We start from the raw sequence: 20,461 nt of genomic DNA on the forward strand, positions 1-20,461 counted from the left end.
ACAGGTTGCCCCGCCCTCGTCAAAAGAGGATAGTGAGGGGAAGTTGTTCAGATTCAAGATTTCGAGACTCAAGACACATGAATTTAAAACAATAATGATGTGCGCGGATGAATCATTTAAAATAAACTCTGCAATATTCCATAAAAAAATAAGAATAGTCTTTTTTGAGTTCAGTTTTTCATCTAATATTTGATTTATTTCAGCTTAGTTTTAGTTAACAATAACAACACTGATGTCCAAAGTTATTCTACAACAGTGTTGGGGAAAGTGACTTGAAAGGTAATGCATTACAATATTGCGTTACTCCCTTAAAAAATAACTAAATGCTTTACTTAGTAACTTTTAAAGAAAAGTAATGCGTTACAATATTTTTGCATTACTATTTCTCACCTGGGCTTGGCTTGTTTGTTGGCGCCCCTTGGTCAGCTCTGCCCTCGTGCATGTCCTGGCCTGGTAGACCTGAAGGATGGCCATGGCATGCAGTGAGGCGGCGGCCTGCCCCGCAGCTCTGTAGGCCTTCACCACGAGAGTGGACGAAAACCTACAGGCCTTGGAGGGGTGCTTTGGGTCACCACCAAGCAGCAACTTCCCTGTCTCTCTCTTGAAACCAACACGGAAGTGAATTAAACGGCAATTCATCAACTGACCGCTTGAGGCTGGCTGCAAAAGTGAGTCAAATCTGTATCTCCCTCATGTTAAAATGCCCAACTTTACAGCAGAAAAAAACATGTTTACAGCCTGGAGCAAAAAGTGGCTTTGGTTTATACAGCTAATTTTGCCCTTCATGACAACTGTGAGGGGGGTGAATTTTTTTATAACTCATCCGTTTACATTATATTAAGCCTTAAAGTTCTGCATAATTAAGGGTGTGTCCACTTTTGAGTGACAGGTGGATTCCCGCTGCTGTGGTCATTAGTCATCATTAGCCGTTTGTCTGCTGTCTGTTAGCCGTCACGTTACCTGAGTTCATTGTCTGACTGTAAAAATAAATAAATTCGGGAGTGACGCGCTACCAAGATGGCGACGGTCGGCCACGCCCGCTTTAGGCTTCAGAAACGGTCTTCAGAAACCTACGGGTGACGTCACGGACACTACGTCCATATTTTTTTACAGTCTATGGTCACCATGCCACGTCGAAGCACTCTGCGGACACAGTTGCATCGCAACAGAGCGTTCAACGGGGGGAACCCCTGTGTACCCATGGACCGCGGCCTCATCAAGGGCAGAGAAGGCGGTGGAGGCCGCCGAACGATCGCGGGAAGACAACGAGGCCTTCCAGAATCTCATGACCTCCTCATGCACCTCCAGGAAGAGGGGAACTGGGGGGGTGCAAACCTCTTGTGGAGGGGACAGATCGGGGTGTGGCTAGCCTGGCTAACGTCAGACCTCGTCTCATTGAGACGTGGTCTGGGAACCACATGTTCATTTTCTCGTATTTGAGGCGTGGTTTACAAATGCCCAGAGCTGTTTATTGGGCGCTACGAATGTCTATCAAATGCGCCTGTACGTAGCTCATAGCCAATCGTTTCAATTATACCAGATGACGTATGTAGAGCGACAGAAATTCGACGAGGAAGAAGACGAAATAAACTTGCATTCTGAACTACTTAGAACACTATCTAAGGCTGCATCAAAAGGTAACTTCACGTCTGCTGCCATGTTGGATCCATAGATATAAACAAACTGCTTCGGTGTGTCGCATAGACGTCGTCATCGTCTTGCTGCTCCCTCCCCGTTCTGTGATTGGTTCCCTTTTTGAGGGGAAAATCTGGTCCATGGTGTCCAGGCTGCCTAGCAGCGTGAATAAAACCGTGCTGCGCGCAAGGCAGCATGGGGAAACCCAGGCTAGGGTGTGGCAGAGGGGACTCTACCTTTAGACAGGTCACGGAGTCTCGATCTCAGCTCAGCGATGGTCGTGTTCCCAGTGAGAACATGACTCATCCATGAAAGCTGCCTTTGTGTGTTCTAAGCCCAAACACGCAATGCAGCGATCATGCCATTCAGAGGAAGGCATGGAACGACCGCACCCAGAAACACACAGACGAGACATCTTTAAAAAGACATGCCCGTGCAAGCTCTTTTGTGAGAGGAAAACTTTGCAATCTATGCCGAGACGGCCAGGGAGAGACACACACGCTGGATGCAGACCACTGCATAGATCAACAGGCAGGAATGTGAAACTCGCTGGAATCCTCCAGCAGCCATATCACCCTGTAGCCCAAGACTGGTTGCCCGCTGAAGCTAAGCAGGGCTGAGGCTGGTTAGTACCTGGATGGGAGACCTCCTGAGAAAACCAGGTTGCTGCTGGAAGGTGTTAGTGATGCCACCAGGGGGCGCTCACCCTGTGGTCTGTGTGGGTCCTAACACCCCAGATTTTTATTTTAATAATAATAATAATGAATTAATAAATCATTTCATTTTAATAGTTTCCTGAGGACATGTATGTACAATAGCTACGAAAAATAGAAGAAAAATATTATGTCGGCATATCACGTGTCAGTCCAGTGATGCTATCACGCAACACCGCTCTCTGTGCGCGCACTGACTTAACGTTGTGATAGTCTACATGCGACTCGCGTGACAGACAGATGAACTTCAGGTTTAAAGCAGCCGGGAGGGCTGACTGACATGAGCACAAGGTAGTTAAATTCACTACCTAAGTACCGTTGCGGATACTCTCTATTCGTTCTGGTGAAATCACACATCATAATGCACACGTGTCCCTCCTTGATATACAACCACTGATGAACATAATCAGTTTTGTTGAGAAAAAAAACTATACTGGTGCGGATTAGATCCCACAACCTCTGACACTGTTGGTGAAAGTTCTACCACTGGACCATTTAGGTGTACGTTGTTCAAATAGGCGAATCTATGTATTTTAGTCACACAAAAATTGTCAGCACTGACAACATAGGCTACATCTCATTAAACGCCAAATTAAACACCATGTAGCCTACTATTTAAATCGATTGCTGGACATCGTAATGTTATTGTACAATGTACATATATCTAATTTAGCAAAGTTACGCCACTGGGCGTGTATACAAGCTTAAAAAACCGAGGCCCCCCCGTATATTCACCAGGCCCACCTATTAATGACATTCTGTATCCGCCACTGGTCCTGACTCTCTGTGGTCATTAAAAATCCCAGGATGTCCTTCGAAAAAGAGTAGGGGTGTAACCCCGGCATCCTGGCCAAATTTGCCCCTTGGCCTCTGTCCATCATGGCCTCCTAATCTTCCTCATATACTGATTGGCTTCATCACTGTCTCCTCTCCACCAGTAAGCTGGTGTGTGGTGGGCGTTCTGGCGCAGTATGGCTGCCGTCGCATCATCCAGGTGGATGCTGCACATCGGTGGTGGTTGCGGAGATTCCCCCTTCCATTTAAAGCGCTTTGAGTACCTAGAAAAGCGCTATATAAATGTAACAAATTATTATTATTATTATTATTATTATTATTATTAATCACCTATGACACCAACACAGACTGGAAAGAAGCTTGTCTCGAAGAACACTCGATGACTCACAGAACGCAGGCTACAGGAGTGAAGAGGACCTCTTGGCTCCGAAGCAAAAACATATCTGCATGTTGCGGCGTACTTCCTTATATACCCACGAGGTAGGGCGGAGTTACGCATGCAAATTCCGAAGACCCATGGCATTTCCACTGCCATTGGCTCGTTTTGTAATACTCGAAGGTGATAGGCTTCTAAGATGGGCTTCCATTTCGTCGTCACTGACGTAACTCGTGGTGACCACGAAAGGGAACTCGAGTTACCTGTAATGCGTTACACCCAACACTGCTCTACAATGCTCTTAAGGGACTTTTTCACTTTCCTGTGACTTTCAGCTGACAATTCATATTGAATATGTTAGTTAGCATCAGTAAAATGTTTTTCTGTTGGCACTGGAACCAGATCTTTGGTACAATACTCAATCTCCATACTCATTAACACACTGTGGGATCTTCCCACCTTCATCCTCACTTATCATCCAGCGGTGGCAATCACACAAAGCTTCTGGATTCAGCGTGTTCTTAGAAACCATAAATGGTTGCCAGGGACAACAGCTCGAGGCAAAGACGACGGCTCGCTCAGATCAAAACCGCCTGTGGGTCTCAAAGGGCCTCTTTAAACAGCCTGTGAAAGCTTGCTCTTTGCATTGGCTAATAGGTTTCCTTAATGTTTCACACGCCATTTTTTTTACTTTCAGCATCTTTGACACTTTGATCGAACAGAGAGAGAAAAAGGAAATGGGGGAACTGGATTTGGAAATGTTAGGAAATGCTCATATGACCATCATTTTATATTATTATATTATGTTACATTCATTAAAAAGTTTGGAGTCAGTAATGTTCTTTTCTCAGAAATTAATATTTTTATTCAGCAAAGATGCATTAAATTGATCAAAAGTGACAGTAGACATTTATAATGTTACAAAAGATTCTATTTCAAATAAATGCTGTTCTTTTCAAAGAGTCCTGAAATATAAAATATATCACAGTTTCCACACAAATATGACAGTTTTCAACACTGATAATAATCATAAATGTTTCTTGAGCATCAAATCATCATATTAGAGTGATTTCTGAAGGATCATGTGACACTGAAGACTGGAGTAATGATGCTGAAAATTCAGCTTTGATCACAGGAATAAATTACACTTTACTGTATATTCACATAGAAAACATCTGATTTAAATTTTAATAATATTACACAATTTTACTGTATTTTTGATCAAATAAATGCATCTGCTTTGGTGAGCAGAAGAGACTCTTTAAAGTCCGCGTGAACCGGAAGTTGCAAACGACTTTTCTCCAGTGCTGTGACGTATTTCCCAGTGAAACGGAATATTGAACAGAGGGCAGGGTTTTACTCTAGCGCTCCTCCTCTCCATCTCTCGCTCATTACAGACTAACGGTTTGAGGGGAGTGGTTAAGCGTTTCCCAACCCAAGCCGTCAAACCTACATCATCAGCCATTCCAGACCGGAAGTTATTTTTTAGACTTTGATTAAAGATTACGAGGGCAAACAATTTTTTTCTGTGTATTAACTTGCACGGATTAATTTTTCACCACAAGACTAGTAATATGCGCTAACAAAGTAAATGGGGTCAATTTTGATTTCAGTTGGACTTTAAAAGCATTAAAAAATATCACCGACCCCAAACTTTTGAACATTAGTGCATAATAACTCAGTTTATATTCAGCCTTTTTAAGTTTATAATTCTATACAGCTCACTGCAATTAATAAATTGCACTGTTTGATTTAAGGAAGTTTGTGTGACTTTTTTTAAGAAGAATAAACAATATAAATTAATAATTTATATTTAGCCTATTTTTGGATGATTTTTGAATCAATTAATGTAAAATCTGGCAAAACCAGAGCAATGTGACATTTGCCATATTTTAACCTAAATGTATTATTATTTGTTTCATTTTTCTTCATAGATTTGACTATCAAGAGCTGCTCCACAACTCCACCTTCTGTCTGGTTCCTCGCGGCCGACGCTTGGGCTCGTTCCGGTTCCTCGAGTCTCTGCAGGTAAAACAGTTTTTAATTAACTGAACACAGCCGAGAACGCGTCACAATCCGGCAACACTTCATAATAATGATCCGTCATTAACAAGTAACTATGCAGAAAGTAATGCAGGACTAATGAGTAGTTCTACATGAACACTTCAGCTACTACTGTTAACTAATATAGAAACAAGCAACTAATCAGTAAGGAAATCACATTTAGGAGATAGTTACTTATTAGTTCATCAATAATTACTTAATGAGATTAGCCTCATTGATAACTATTAACTCACTGACAAATTATAAAGAACATATGGTGTGTCTGAGACCATCAGTCATCATTTTTACTCTGAATATAGTCATCACTAGTCCTATAAGAGTGACTAGTTACTTGAGTAATTAGTGATGCATTTTATGACCATGTTCTGAGTAAAAAAAAAGGCAATCTTTAAGAACTACTAATGATCTAGACCATTATTTTAAAGTGAAAAATATGTTTTTCACCATTTAAAATAATGGTCCAGATCACTAGTAGTTCCTGCATAGTGACTAGGCAACACTTGAGTAATTAGTGATGCATTTTATGACCACTTCGAGTGTAAAAAAAGACAATTGCTAAGACACGTTAATGTTGTGATTAGTAATTAATTAGTAATTCTTTATAATTTGTCATAATTACCTATTAGTTCTTAATGATGTTAAGTAATTATTGATTACCTGTTAAGGAATTATCTTAGTCCTATTCAATATTTCTTACTGATTAGTTAAGCTTGTTTCTACACGTTAACAGTAGTAGCTGAAGTGTTCATGTAGAACTACTCATTAGTCCTGCATTACTTCCTGCATAGTTACTTATTAATGACGGACCATTATTATAAAGTGTTGTTACCCACAATCCCTTTAGAGATGCGAGGACGGTCTGGTGGATTATGAAAACAGTCAGGTCTCGGAGTCTCCCGGATAAACAGCACATTAGCCGGCGAGTGGAAAACCTTCCCAGGCGTGTGTATTCTTGTATATTCCTGGACGTCCTGCTGGTGTGTGTGAATGGGCCGGAAGCTCTCGCTCAATGCATGAATCCGCAGAACTCTGGGTTTGGCAACGGCTCGACCCTCACACTGATTCCCTCGCATTTACTCCGCATAAGCTCCTGTCTGAGTTCAGAGATCTCTTTTCTTTGGAGGACGCCAAAGCCACAGAAAGAACTGGCAATTACAAGCCCTGCGGAAAGTTCTAGAACAGAGGTCCTCAAACATTTCAGGCCAAGACCGAGGCACTCTCAGAAGAAAAGGTACAAAAGCTGTGGCTGGGGTGGTACCTTTCCACTTTTGTACCTAAAGTGTGCATATTGGTACCTTAAAGGTACAATATGTAAGAATTTTGTATCAAAATATCCAAAAAACACTTGTGTTATATATTTCTTTCATTTGTGTACGTACATTATCCTTAATGTTTCCAAGAATTTGTAAATTCAGAGAAATTCTCAATTTTAAAAAGTGCCCGTCCCTGTTCAGTTGTCGCCTGTCAATGACGTATTATCCGCGTTATCCCTGCGTAACGTCTAGCGGCGCGCTCACGCTGTTGTTGTTTCGCTCAAACATTATGGATCATGGCAAGCAGACTCTGGGACAAAAGGAGAACTAAAACGAGGATCAATATCAGCGTGGCGTTTTTGAGATGCCGAGAGCTAGCATCCGGGGCTAACTTCGACTCGACAGAGACGCCGCTCCTGCGTGAGCTTTATTAGACAGATGAGCAAATGAACATAAAACTAATCAGTGTTATATAGCTCAGCATGATGAAAAGTTAGAATATGATCAGTCTGTTATTCTAATGTTGATCTCGCTCACTGCTAGTCTCATACAGACAAACTAACACACAGAACAACATTATAACTTTAACACACTCAAATGCAGTTTAGTGTGGTAGTGTAGAACGAGTGAAAGTTTCATTCGTCTAATAAACTGCCCTGTGTGAGTATTATTCCGCACTATAGCGGGAAAGTTAGTTCGGTAGAATGAAATGTCCTCGTTCCTTTATCTCCGCGGGACTCGCGTGTGGCGCTGATATCTGTCTCTCATTAGCACTCGCGATCTGCTTCACACCACAGTCATGTTAAACACATCAGTGTATTCACTCATCCATAAACATTATTAGACCCTTCGGCACGACAGCAAGTCCCATCATTCCGCTTATGCGTCATCAATCTACGCCTTTGTTATTGTAAGAGGTTAGCGACCCCTAGCGGCGAAAAATATTACATATTGTAGCTTTAAAGGTACATATTAGTACCTAAATGAAACAAAAGTGTTCCTTTTGAAAAGAGATCACACCAGTGACAGCTTTCATACCTTTTTTTCTGAGAGTGAGGGATAAAATTGGGATTTCGGATCAAAGGTGTTAAAATCCTGAATCTAGTCACGATGTTCTCTTTAGTTTTGTCAGCAGAGGGTAAATGGGCATTTCTGTTCTCAAGCTAAGAGAATGTGTGAGTGACATAATGCCATATTTTGATCAATATCCATATTCCTGTAGTTATGATTAATTCTCATCAATCCCTTTTGCAGATTTAGTATCTAAAAACACAATTAGAATGGATTTCAATGCAAATTCGCATGTCCAAATTCAAAACAATTAATTTTCAAAACATTAATATTAAATATATTATTTTGGAATTCTGTCTAGTCTGTCTGGAAGAGCTTGGAATTTTTATAACAGACATTATCAATACCAGACTCGAACTCAACAGCATCTTAATGCTTATATTGATAAAATAAAATAAAATAAAATAAAATAAAATAAAATAAAATAAAATAATAAATAAGTTACATTATCAAATTGAACACCAATAAATATAGCTCATTATTCTAACTATAGGCTATTTATGGATCTGAAGCTATGTGGCAATTAAAATAAAATTCAACTTCAGGATTTATCCATGTTAAGGGTATAAATTAGATCCATAAATGTATTAGTAATAGTTCTCAGAATAAACACTGCATAATAATATAATGCAGAATAAACACTAACAGTGACCTTTTTGTGGTTTCCAAACAATGTGGCAATTAAAATACAATAAATAAATAAATAAAAAATGTAATTAAATTACATTAAATGATATTATATTAAATTAAATTAATAAAATAATTATATTAAATAAATGCAGTCACAGTTGTGTTAAATAACATGTATTTATTATTAAATATTATCAGATTGAACACCAATTCATATATGTTCGTTATCCTAACTCATTATCCTAATGTGGCAATTAAAAATAAAATTAAACTGAATTTACATGATTTACCCCAGTTCAGGGTGTGAATTAGATCCTTCTTAAATTTTATAATGTAAATTAACGATTATTTAAAATAATATACCTTTTTTGTCTCTTCCATAAATAAAAACTACAAAAATAAAATATAATTAAACTATAAAATTAAAACATAAAAAGAATAAAAGATAACATGCGGTCATGCGTGGTTTCTAATTCGATTGTGGCTCATCCAATCGGTTTTATAAATGTATATGGGTCATAAATACATGAGTTTAAATAAGATATCTTAGCTCTGTAAACTCCCACATGCCACAGTACGAGATCCTCCAGATCTCTAACCTCACGCCGTCTGTGTGTGTGTGTGTGTGTGTTCCTCGACACACTCCTCGCAGAGAGACAGGGCTGGTCCTGAAACACCGGCTCCTGATCTCTGAGTGTTTCAGGAGGAGAGATCAACACCTGGGGCGGTTCGCTGTGTTTAGGATGAAAGCATGGCTTCACACTCCGGTTTGATCTCGGCCCGTTATTAGGATTGCATTCTCTTGTGATTTAATTAAAAAGACCAGAATCCCGGCTCAACGACGGAAAAAGGCAAACAAGGAGTCTGGGAGGAAAAGTAGAGCAACATCAAGATGGAATAGTAAACAGGAGGGATGGAGAGCAACTGCGCTTCAATAAATCATGGACTCCTGCGTCTCTGCTGTTCAGACGGGGTAATTAACACATCTGTGTGTGCGATTAGAGTGCTGTGTGAGAACAGTCACGAACTGGCCCCTCCGAGACACCATACACACCCAGAACGCTTCATCACACGCTAGATATTCGATCTCATAACCTTGCCTAAAGGGGGAACTCAGATGCACAAAATTTCAGTGCATTTGGGGTGAACTTGTACTGTGTGTGTGTGTGTGTGTGTGTGTGTGTGTGTGTGTGTGTGTGTGAGAGTGTGTGTGTGTGTATGAGTGAGTGAGTGATTTTGTGTGATTTTGTATGTGAGTGAGTGTGAGTGTGTGTGTGTGAGTGAGTTTGTATGTCAGTGAGTGTGTGTGTGTGTGTGTGTGTGTGTGTGTGTGAGTGAGTTTGTAAAGTGAGTGTGACTTTTTATGCGTGTATGTGTGTGTGTGTGTGTGTGTGTGTGTGTGTAGGTCGAGCGCTGATGAGGGTCACCGACAGAAAGCTGGAGCGGATGTAAAACAGGTGTTGGTGTGTGTGTGTGTGGGGGGGGTTGATGTGTGTGTATGTGTGTGTGTGTGTGTGTGTGTGTGTGTGTGTATGTGTGTGTGTGTGTGTGTGTGTGTGTGTGTGTGTCAAGTCAAGTATATTTGTATAGCGCTTTTCACAATACAGATTGTATCAAAGCAGCTTCACAGTATTAAATTAAAATAATACAACAAGGTTTGTTTCTAGTGGAATTTATTGATTGATAAAATTAAATATCCCCAAAATATCCCCAACTGAACAAGCCAAAGGCAACAGTGGCAAGGAACCGAAAAACTCCATCAAGTGACCTAATGGTGACCTGAAACTCCATCAGGTGACCTAATGGTGGCCTGAAACTCCATCAAGTGACCTAATGGAGAAAAAAAAAAACTTGGGAGAACCCAGGCTCAGTTGGGGGCCAGTTCTCCTCTGGCGTTTATGAACTAGAGGTCGGATTTAACTGTAAGATTAAAAATATTATATGAATGCCTGGCTGAAGAGATGCGTCTTTAATCTAGTTTTAAACTGGGAGAGCGAGTCTGAGCAACGAACAGTATCAGGAAGACTATTCCAGAGTTTCGGAGCTAAATGTGAAAATGCTCTCCCTCCTTTGGTGGATCTGGATATCCTAGGTATGACCAAAAGCCTTGAATTTATTGATCTTAAAGAGCGCGATGGATTATAGGGCGATAGAAGATCCGTTAAATAGACTGAAGCTAAGCCGTTTAGGGCTTTATAAGTCAGTAGCAATACCTTGTAGTTAATATGGGACTTTATAGGTAACCAATGTAGTGATGATAAAATTGGTGTTATATGATCATATTTTCTTGATCTAGTTAGAACTCTAGCGGCTGCATTTTGGACTAACTGTAGCTTGTTTATTGAGGATGCAGGACAACCAGCTAATAAAGCATTACAGTAATCTAGTCTCGAGGTCATGAATGCATGAACTAATTTTTCTGCATCAGAAACTGATAGCATATTACGTAGCTTAGCAATGTTTCTAAGGTGGAAAAAGGCTGTTTTTGTAACATACGAAATATGATTTTCAAAAGACAGGTTGTAGTCTAGTATAACACCCAGGTCTTTTACTGTAGAGGATAAAGTAACAGGACATCCTACGATGTTAAAGTTGTGTTGTGAGAGGTTTTGTGGGCGGTTTTTTGAACCGATAAGTATTACCTCTGTCTTGTCCGGATTTAATAAAAGAAAATTATGCGTCATCCAATGTTTTATATCTTTAACACACTCTGTCAATTTGGATAATTTAGCGTTTTCATCCGGCCGTGATGAAATATAGATTTGAGTGTCATCAGCATAACAATGGAAACTAATTCCATGTTTCCTTATAATATTTCCAAGTGGCATCATATATATTGAGAATAACACAGGGCCTAACACAGATCCCTGCGGCACTCCATAGTTTACTGGAGTTATGATCGATTTTTCTCCATTTAAATAGACAAAATGGTAGCGGTCAGATAAGTATGATCTAAACCAGCTTAATGCTTGTCCTTGAACACCAGTATAATTTTGTAGTCGATCTAAGAGTATTGTGTGATCTATAGTATCGAACGCAGCACTAAGATCAAGTAAAACTAATAGTGACATACAGCCTTGGTCAGAAGCTAAAAGTAAATCATTTGTGATTTTAACGAGCGCAGTTTCAGTGCTATGATGCGGCCTAAAACCAGACTGAAACTTTTCATAGATACCATTTTCTTGCAAGAAAGAGCCCAGTTGAGCGGACACCACTTTTTCTAGTATTTTAGACATAAATGGAAGATGTCTAAAATACTAGAGAGAGTGTGTGTGTGTGTGTGTGTGTGTGTGTGTGTGTGTAGGTCGAGCGCTGATGAGGGTCACCGACAGAAAGCTGGAGCGGATGTAAAACAAGTGTTGGTGTGTGTGTGTGTGTGTGTGGGTTGATGTCGATGTGTGTGTGTGTGTGTGTGTGTGAGTGAGTTTGTGTGAGTTTGTATGTGAGTGAGAGTGTGTGTGTGTGACTGTGAGTGTTTGTGTGTGTGTGTGTGAGTGAGTTTGTATGTCAGTGAGTGTGTGAGTGAGATTTTTTATGTGTGTGTGTGTGTGTGTGTGTGTGTGTGTGTAAGTGTAGGTCGAGCGCTGATGAGGGTCACCGACAGAAAGCTGGAGTGGATGTAAAACAGGTGTTGGTGTGTGTGTGTGTGTGTGTGTGTGTGTGTGTGTGTGTGTACTTGTTTTCATGACAACTGAGGACATTTTTATGATAACACACCTGCAAATGAGGACACTCGGGAAAATACGTGATTTATGAGGACATTTTGGGGGTCCTCGTTTTTCAAATGGCTTTAAAAACATACTAAGCAGTGTTTTTTTAAAAATGTAAAAATGCAGAATGTTTCCTCTGATGGGTAGGTTTAGGGATAGGGGCAGTGTAAGGGGATAGAATATACAGTTTGTACAGTATAAAAACCATTACGCCTATGGAATGTCCTCACAAATCACATAAACATGGCTGTGTGTGTGTGTGTGTGTGTGTGTACTTGTACAACTATCTTTGTGAGGACCAGTTTGAGTTTTAGACCATTGGAGTGAGGACAAAAAGAGACATTTTGGCCGGTCCTCAGTTTCTGCGAGCCTTTAAAGGCCTGTTTGAGGGTCAAGACTTGGTTTTAGGGATAAGGTTAAAATGAGGTTAAGAGTCGGTTTAGGGTCAGGGGTCGGGTTAGGCACTTAGTTGTGATGGGCAAGGTTAAGGTAAGAGATTGCATTGTGTCAATGAATGTCCTCATAAAGATAGATGTACAAGAATGTGTGTGTGTGTGTGTGTGTGTGTGTGTGTGCGCGCGTTTCAGCAGAGGACTTGTTTGTGCTGATGCTAATTATAGTGTATGCCACCTCTGTCCTCACAGGCCGCTTGTATCCCGGTGTTACTCAGTAACGGATGGGAATTACCTTTCTCTGATGTCATCCAGTGGAACCAGGCCGTCGTCGAGGGCGACGAGAGACTGTTGCTACAGGTAACACTCCTTCCCGCTCTTTCTCCTGAAGAGGGAACATAAGGAGTTAAAAACATATGATGATGTTCTTAGATTCTGTGACTTTCACTATTTTTATCATAGTTTAATGAAATAGTCTTCTGCTGCTTTGTGACATTAATGTTTGGTAAACTTTTCATCAGTTATGTCTATATGTTTATAATCATAAATGTTTCTTTATCATAAAATCATCATATTAGAGTGATTTCTGAAGGATCATGTGACACTGAAGACTGGAGTAATGATGCTGAAAATTCAGCTTTGATCACAGGAATAAATTACATTTTACGATATATTCACATAGAAAACATCTGATTTACATTATAATAATATTTTACTGTTTTTTTTATTAAAAAAGGTGGTCATGGGAGACTATTTAAAAAAAAAAAACATTTTAAAGTTTAATAATGCTTTTGTTCATTGTTAGGCTTCGTGTTAGATATTGCATTAATGTTAACTAACAATTGATACAGAATATTAATATATATATATATATATATATTAGTTATTGTTATATATATAGCACTTTTGCAAATTCATTTGTCCTTTATTTGTACATTAGCATGATACACAACTACTTAAATGAATAAATAAAAAAATGCATGAAATATTAATTGTAATTATTTTATTACCTGATCCACAAATGCACATCTTCTTTGTTGCATGTGCAAATTATGAAACACTAATACAAAATAAAACATTTGTATTCACAAAATTTGAACAAATTGCTGCACATTCATTTAATTCTCAATTTTGCACACGCAAGTTAAAAGGCATTTGGTTGTGGATTGGAAAGTGAAACATATCTGCAACATTCATCAAGTTCATGGATAATTGGGCATGCATGTGTTAATCATTTTGCGACTAAATTCATTCCATACCAAAACACAGTTTAAATGAACGGCTAAAACACATAAAAAGTCTACATTAACACTTCAGCCTCTACAATTAGCTAATATGGAAACATGCTTAACTAATCAGTAAGGAATATCAAATTTAGGACTAAGATAGTTCTTTATTTGGTAATCAATAATTACTTAATGAGACTGGCATCATTAAGAACTCATTATGACAAATTATTAAGAATTACTAATTAATTTCTAATCACAACATTTTTTGTACGCTCAACGTGGTCATAAAATGCATCACTAATTACTCAAGTGTTGCCTAGTCACTCTTCAAGAACTACACCACTATTTTAAAGTGAAAAATATGTTTAGATCACTAGTAGTTCCTGCAGAGTCTTTGTAACACTTGAGTTATTAGTGATGCATTTTATGACTATATTCAGAGTAAAAATGATGACTGATCGTCTCAGACACAACCTAATCTTCTTTATAATGTGTCAGTTAGTTAATAGTTATCAATGAGGCTAAGTAATTATTGGTTAACTAATAAGGAACTATCTCCTAAATGTGATTTCCTTACTTTAACAGTAGTAGCTGAAGTGTTCATGTAGAACTACTCATTAGTCCTGCATTACTTTCTGCATAGTTACTTATTAATGACGGACCATTATTATGAAGTGTTGTTACCCACATGTGTGTCTGAGAGAGTTTGTGGAGGTAAACTCGACTGAGGTTTTGGACTTACTCCACTGATCTCCTATGATTCTGTTCCTCAGGTCCCGTCCACGGTTCGGGCGGTGTCCCCGGACCGGGTTCTGGCTCTCAGACAGCGGACACAGATGCTCTGGGACGCCTACTTCTCTTCCGTGGATAAGATTGTGCTCACCACACTGGAGGTGAGCTGGGTCAGACGAGGTGTGTGTGTCTGACAGAGAGGAAGGTCTGCCAGGGGAAATTAAACCAGCACAGGATGCCATACATCATTAGCACATACTTAGTTCCCTGCCCTTAGGTTAATTGGCAAATGAGAAGTCAAGTATGCACAGAAGTGTGGCTTAACTGCGCCCCCTGCTGGCCAACAGGTGCAAGTGACCAGGAAACTAAATGAGTGTGGTTTTGATTTAATGTGATTGTTATATTGGTATCACTTTACAATAAGGTTTGTAAGTTAACATTAACTAATAATGAACTGTATAAATATACAGCATTTATTAATCTTTGTTAATGTTAATTTCAACATTTACTAATACTTTAGACATTAGTTAATGCACTGGGAACTAATATGAACTAACAATGAACAGCTGTATTTTTAATAACTAACGTTAAAAGAGTAACAAATGGATTGCTCATGGTTAGTTCATGTTAGTTAATACATTAACTAATGAACCTCATTGTAAAGTGTTACCGTTATATTTAATGCTGCTGTTTTAATGTCTGTCAGATCATAAAGGACCGAGTTTACTCGCACATCTCCAGAAATAAGTTCATGTGGAACGCCTTACCTGGAGGGCTGCTGGTTCTGCCCGAATACTCCACGCACCTGGCGCACTACCCCTTCTACTACTACAACCTGGGTGAGCGTGCACTGGATATTTTAAATATTATTTAAAAATGTCATTAAATGTTTAATGCAATGTGTTACTTGTCACTTCTTTGCAATTATTTGTGAAATTTACTAGCAATTTCAGTAACCATGGTTCGAATTACGTGGGAGCCAGTGGGAGCTGAGCTCCCATAGAGAGAGGATGAGCTCCCATGAAAGCAGTAAAATCATACACCTGTGGGGGTCTCTAAAAATCATCAGCACCATTATTATTATTTTACAAATAAAGCACTTTTTCCTTCAGACTACTGTAGCATGACTTAAAAGATAGGACAAGATGCCAAACACATGGATCTCGCGGGATCTCGGATCGTCATCACACTACGGTACATCCTTATGCTTAAATCAAGTGATAAAAGTGCCGCTGCGATCATTGGTGTGTTTGTTTGTGGCTCGCGCACAGTCTTCACTCGGGCGCGCTTCAATCCGTTGTGGAGACTCTCTATTCGTTCCAGTAAAATTACAAAACAAAATGCACACAAACGTGTCTCTGCCTGATATAGAACCACTTATAAACATAATCGGATTTGATGAAAAAAAAAAAAAAAACTGATATAAGTGCGGATTCGAACCCAGAACCTCTGACGCGTTTGACAAATGTTCTACCACTGGACCACTTTATTACACGGTCAAATTTGTCGGATCTATTTCACTCACGTGAAAATTCTCAACAAATTAAACCAAATGTACTATTTAAATTGAATTGTGTTACCAACGCTTTTTTATTAAATTTGTATTATATTTACAAATTTTTATATTTTTATATTACATTATTAAGCTACCGCTCCTGCTCATAGGCTACTTTTTTTTCTTTTTTTTTTTTAAAGAGACCCCCACAAAGATGAAATCATAATTCGAACCCTGTCAGTAACGCTTTATTTCAACAGTTAACTTTAGACATTCTACTAACTAAAAGTTACTTTGCAACTAACACTCATTGGCGTATCTAGGTATATAGTATGAGACCACTAAATAAGTATGAATCTATAGTATGAATGTAATCCAGCGCACATTGGGTCTCATTCATGAAACATTCGTAAATATACGAGTAAATATGTGAGTGATTTGCGCGTAAAGAGACATTCCCGAAAATTCTTCTCCTGATTCACAAATACTTCGTAAACGTCAGATTTGATAGTGAAATGTGTGTGTGGGTTAATGAATTCCAATCACTCGTAAATGGGACGCTCGTGCACGCTCATTCTCAATTACCATAAATCCCGCCAATTAAAACCGACTGACAGCTATATATGGGCATCATATTATGACACGAAACGAAGGATTTCAACATGTCTTCTCAAAAGCGAATGCTATTGTATTATTACATGTATAATTTTGGAAGAAAAAAAAAAAAAAAAGCGAATGAAGAAGAGAAATTTCTCAGATGCAGAAATTGAAGTTTTATTATCAGAAGTTCATTCAAAACGCCACATTTTATTTTCAAGCGTACATAGTGGCGTATCAGGTCCTAAAAAAAAAGGATTTTTTTAGGTAATAGGCTACATGCTTTAGGTAAAAATGCTTGGCAGCATATTACAGATGCAGTTAATGGAGTTTCATCTTTTAATCGAACAGTCCCAGAAGTGAAAAGAAAATGGTTCGACATGAAGCTTGACTGCAACACTTGTAACTTGCGGACTTGTAAAAAAACAAACAAAAAAAAAACAGCTTGAATATAAAAAAATAAAAAAAACTTGTGGACTTGTGTTCCGTTTGCAGATGCTATTACTGGCTCTCGTAATACAAGTAAAAAGAAAAACCGTATGTAATTACTATATATAATACTTTTTCAAAATGCTGTGTAAATATGTACCCGATTACGTTGAATTAAAATGCAGTTTATTAATGAGCAAAACGTTCGGATGTTAAACGTACTATTTACGCGTGGCTGGGAGCAGGTGTAGATTTCTTTCGTACCAACTAACATTTGGGAAATACGAACATTTTAATGAATCCGAAAATTTACGCCAGAACCACTTTACACACGATTTACACAAAAATTCGTTCTGCTCGTGTTTCATGAATGAGACCCATTGTCATTATCATGTGACCTACCGTCGCTTCACTGCCATTCACAAATCCTCTCCTGTGGCCTCATGGGATAGTAAAGAGTCCATCAGATGCACACTTCAGAATCCCACCTAAAGTAGTAGATCATCCGGGTATTTTCACCTTTGTGAAGAAAAAGTACATACTTTTAAGTGTGTAGCAAAAGAGTAGGCAAGCTTTGGGACATACTACTTCGTCAACTTTAACGGACAGCTCTGTCGTGTGCGTCCTGTCACCGTAAACTGCCCTGTCAATCATCTTGTCACAGTTAAAATCCTCCATTCAGTCTAATTTAATTTCCTACCGTTTCGGAGAGAAATGTAGTTGCACGTTCATCTGCCAGTCGTGGGTCTTTCATGCGGAGACTCTCCTCATGTGTTTGCAATTTGAATATAATGATGCATTTAAAAGTTAATGGCTAAACGTATCTTTACAAAAGTTCACAATGCTGCTGCAGATGCAATATAATGTAGACAACATTGAATAAATACATTTTTGTCAGGTTAGATGCTGATAATTAATCACTCAAACCCCTTTATCTAAACCTCTCTACACGCGTCCTCCATGTCTGTAGTTTTTTTCACACTTTTCACTCGTGTTTGTATTTCTAACCGAATCCTCTTCCAACACGCGATGGGTTTTTCGGTTAACGCGACCTCTGAATTCTTTTGTCACGTGCTGTTTTTCACCTACTAGTAAGAAAATATGCAATTTCGGACGCAGCCAAAATGTCCTAAAGTTAAGTACGCTCACTCTCTGTGCTCTGTTGATGTAGGGACCAGCCCAGGTCAGGAGTTCACCGCGGTAATTCATGCCACCTCACCTCTGGTCTCCCAGTCTCAGCCAATCATGAAGCTCCTTCAGGTCGTCTCCAAATCCAAATATTGCTCACAGGTCAGTAATATGGATCTTTACAAAATGAACCCCCTGGTGCTCTTTGGTCATTTTTGGCCGAAAGATTTTACTTCATCAGAATAGTAGCCTATGAAACTTGGTAAAGGTTTTGGCACTTGCTGTGAACACACACACACACACAAAAAATCATGGATATGATTCCAACAAGTTAAATGGTCCTGAAAACAATAGTCACATTTGTGCTCTTCACGGTCCAAAATGAGCGCATTGGAAATTAATTGGAAACGAATTTCCTCTAGTGGAAGCGTTTGGTACTGCAGCCAAACACAATCACTAAAAGATCATTTTTTGAGAAATCAGTCTCCAATTTGTTTCAACTTGTTTAGATTTATGGCTTTGATTTTCTCACAGTTTTAGAGAAACATGTTTTTGGAAATATATATTTCATATAAAAAAAAAAATTCATAACAATAAACGTTAAATTCTGTAACTCTTGTTCACTCTTCAAAACTTCTTTCACTTCAGCAAAAATCTGCCAAGTGTCGTCTTTAAAAAGAGACCAAACTTAAATCTGTTGCTCTAGTCTAAAACATTCAAGATTTACCACAGTTTAAGTTGGAAATTGAATTTTCAGGTCTTTGCTCAAAAAGTGAATAAATGGATTATAAACACATCTTAAATATTATTTAGTACCATAAAATCCCATAAAAAAACAAAATATTAAATAAAAACCTTATCGAACTAAAATATAGTTTCATTGATAAATTTATTTCTGTCATTTTTTTGACCAACACACGAAGAGCACCAGAACTGTCTTTTCTATCGCATGATGAAGAACATTTGCTCAGTGATATTAATGCAGATCTTATAATTATAGTCAAGATACAAAGAACTTTCATGAGAATCAAATGATAACGATGATTTTCTGTTTTATTCAGAAAATAAACAGAAACATCGATTAGTTGAACACAGTCAAAAGCCAACAGGAACATTTCAGCCAGGTGCGCATGCTGTGATAGTGAGAGTGTGTGTGTTCTTGCTTGGGTTTCTTGTCAGATCATCATTCTGTGGAACAGTGAGAAGTCGCTCCCTCAGCGCAGTAAATGGCCGCCGATGCCAGTGCCGCTTATCGTCACAGACGGCAGGAGGAAAGTGAGTATAGAACCGAGAGCACAGTCAAGTTGTCCCTCTCTCCCTCTCTCTCCCTCTTTCTCCCCCTCCCTCCTGCTCTCAGCTCTTTTCTCTGTGTCCGCAGACGAGCAGCCGATTCCTTCCACATGCATCTATTGAGACGGAGGCAGTTTTGAGCCTGGATGAAGACACTGTGCTGTTGACCAGCGAGGTGAGTCTGCCTCTCCTCTTCATCTCACACACTGTTAAAGTAGAGTATATTCCAGGTTAATACTTTCAGAGTAGCCAACAATAATCACAGTCCAGCTTACAGTTTTTCTCGATTGCTAAGACACATTTCTTGAAAGCTGCTCTCCTTTTCTCTAAACTGTGAACACAAAACCCAATTTTCAAGCTAGATTCACAAAACCTTAGACTCTTCTTGCAAAACCAAACTTTCACCTCAAAACAGTTCAATCTGTGCTCAAAACTGAACTATGTTGTCAAATCGTGCCCCGAGTCAATCAAAATTAAAAACACTACTGAACAGTCACTAAACACTACGTAGAAAAATAGAAAACACAATGCTCAGGACATGAAGCTGGGGAATAAATGTTTGTTGTTCACTGTAGGCTAAATGCATGTTGCAAAACAAAAAAACCTGTGCATTTAACACTTGTACAAAAAGTCAAAACAGAAATCTTGTGCATTTACACGTAGCACTTGTAAAAACAAACAGAAATCTTATGCGTTTGCCACTTGTGTACAGTAAGCCCATGTATAAATAAAGTTACTGTATATGTTCCCTCACATCATTAGCCAAAAGTGTGATCAATTTTGAGTTGTTGTGTTCAAGAGGTGACACCTGTGCTTTAATTGTGTTTGACTTTTGTCACCTGTGCTCACCCTTATACAGCACGGGTGCATCACAATGAAAATGTGTTGGCAAGTTGTGTCTAAACAGGTGAAAAGTGCTTAT

At 38.9% G+C, this 20,461-nt stretch overlaps 1 protein-coding gene across 2 annotated transcripts in view; it reads left to right on the forward strand.

Moving 5' to 3' along the window:
- Window positions 1-20,461, forward strand: part of ext1c (exostoses (multiple) 1c) — an 81,261-nt gene that overhangs the window by 56,081 nt on the left and 4,719 nt on the right. For both annotated transcript variants that reach the window (XM_084130584.1, XM_084130585.1), the window contains exons 4-10: window positions 5,454-5,547; window positions 12,892-12,999; window positions 14,642-14,761; window positions 15,307-15,439; window positions 18,293-18,411; window positions 19,429-19,524; window positions 19,628-19,714. In XM_084130584.1, the coding sequence (XP_083986710.1) occupies window positions 5,454-5,547; window positions 12,892-12,999; window positions 14,642-14,761; window positions 15,307-15,439; window positions 18,293-18,411; window positions 19,429-19,524; window positions 19,628-19,714 (757 nt within the window). The remainder of the gene's footprint in view (window positions 1-5,453; window positions 5,548-12,891; window positions 13,000-14,641; window positions 14,762-15,306; window positions 15,440-18,292; window positions 18,412-19,428; window positions 19,525-19,627; window positions 19,715-20,461) is intronic.

Source organism: Abramis brama, assembly GCF_963993115.1.
Source record: "Abramis brama genome assembly, chromosome: 12".
In the NCBI taxonomy this organism is placed as follows: domain Eukaryota; kingdom Metazoa; phylum Chordata; class Actinopteri; order Cypriniformes; family Leuciscidae; genus Abramis; species Abramis brama.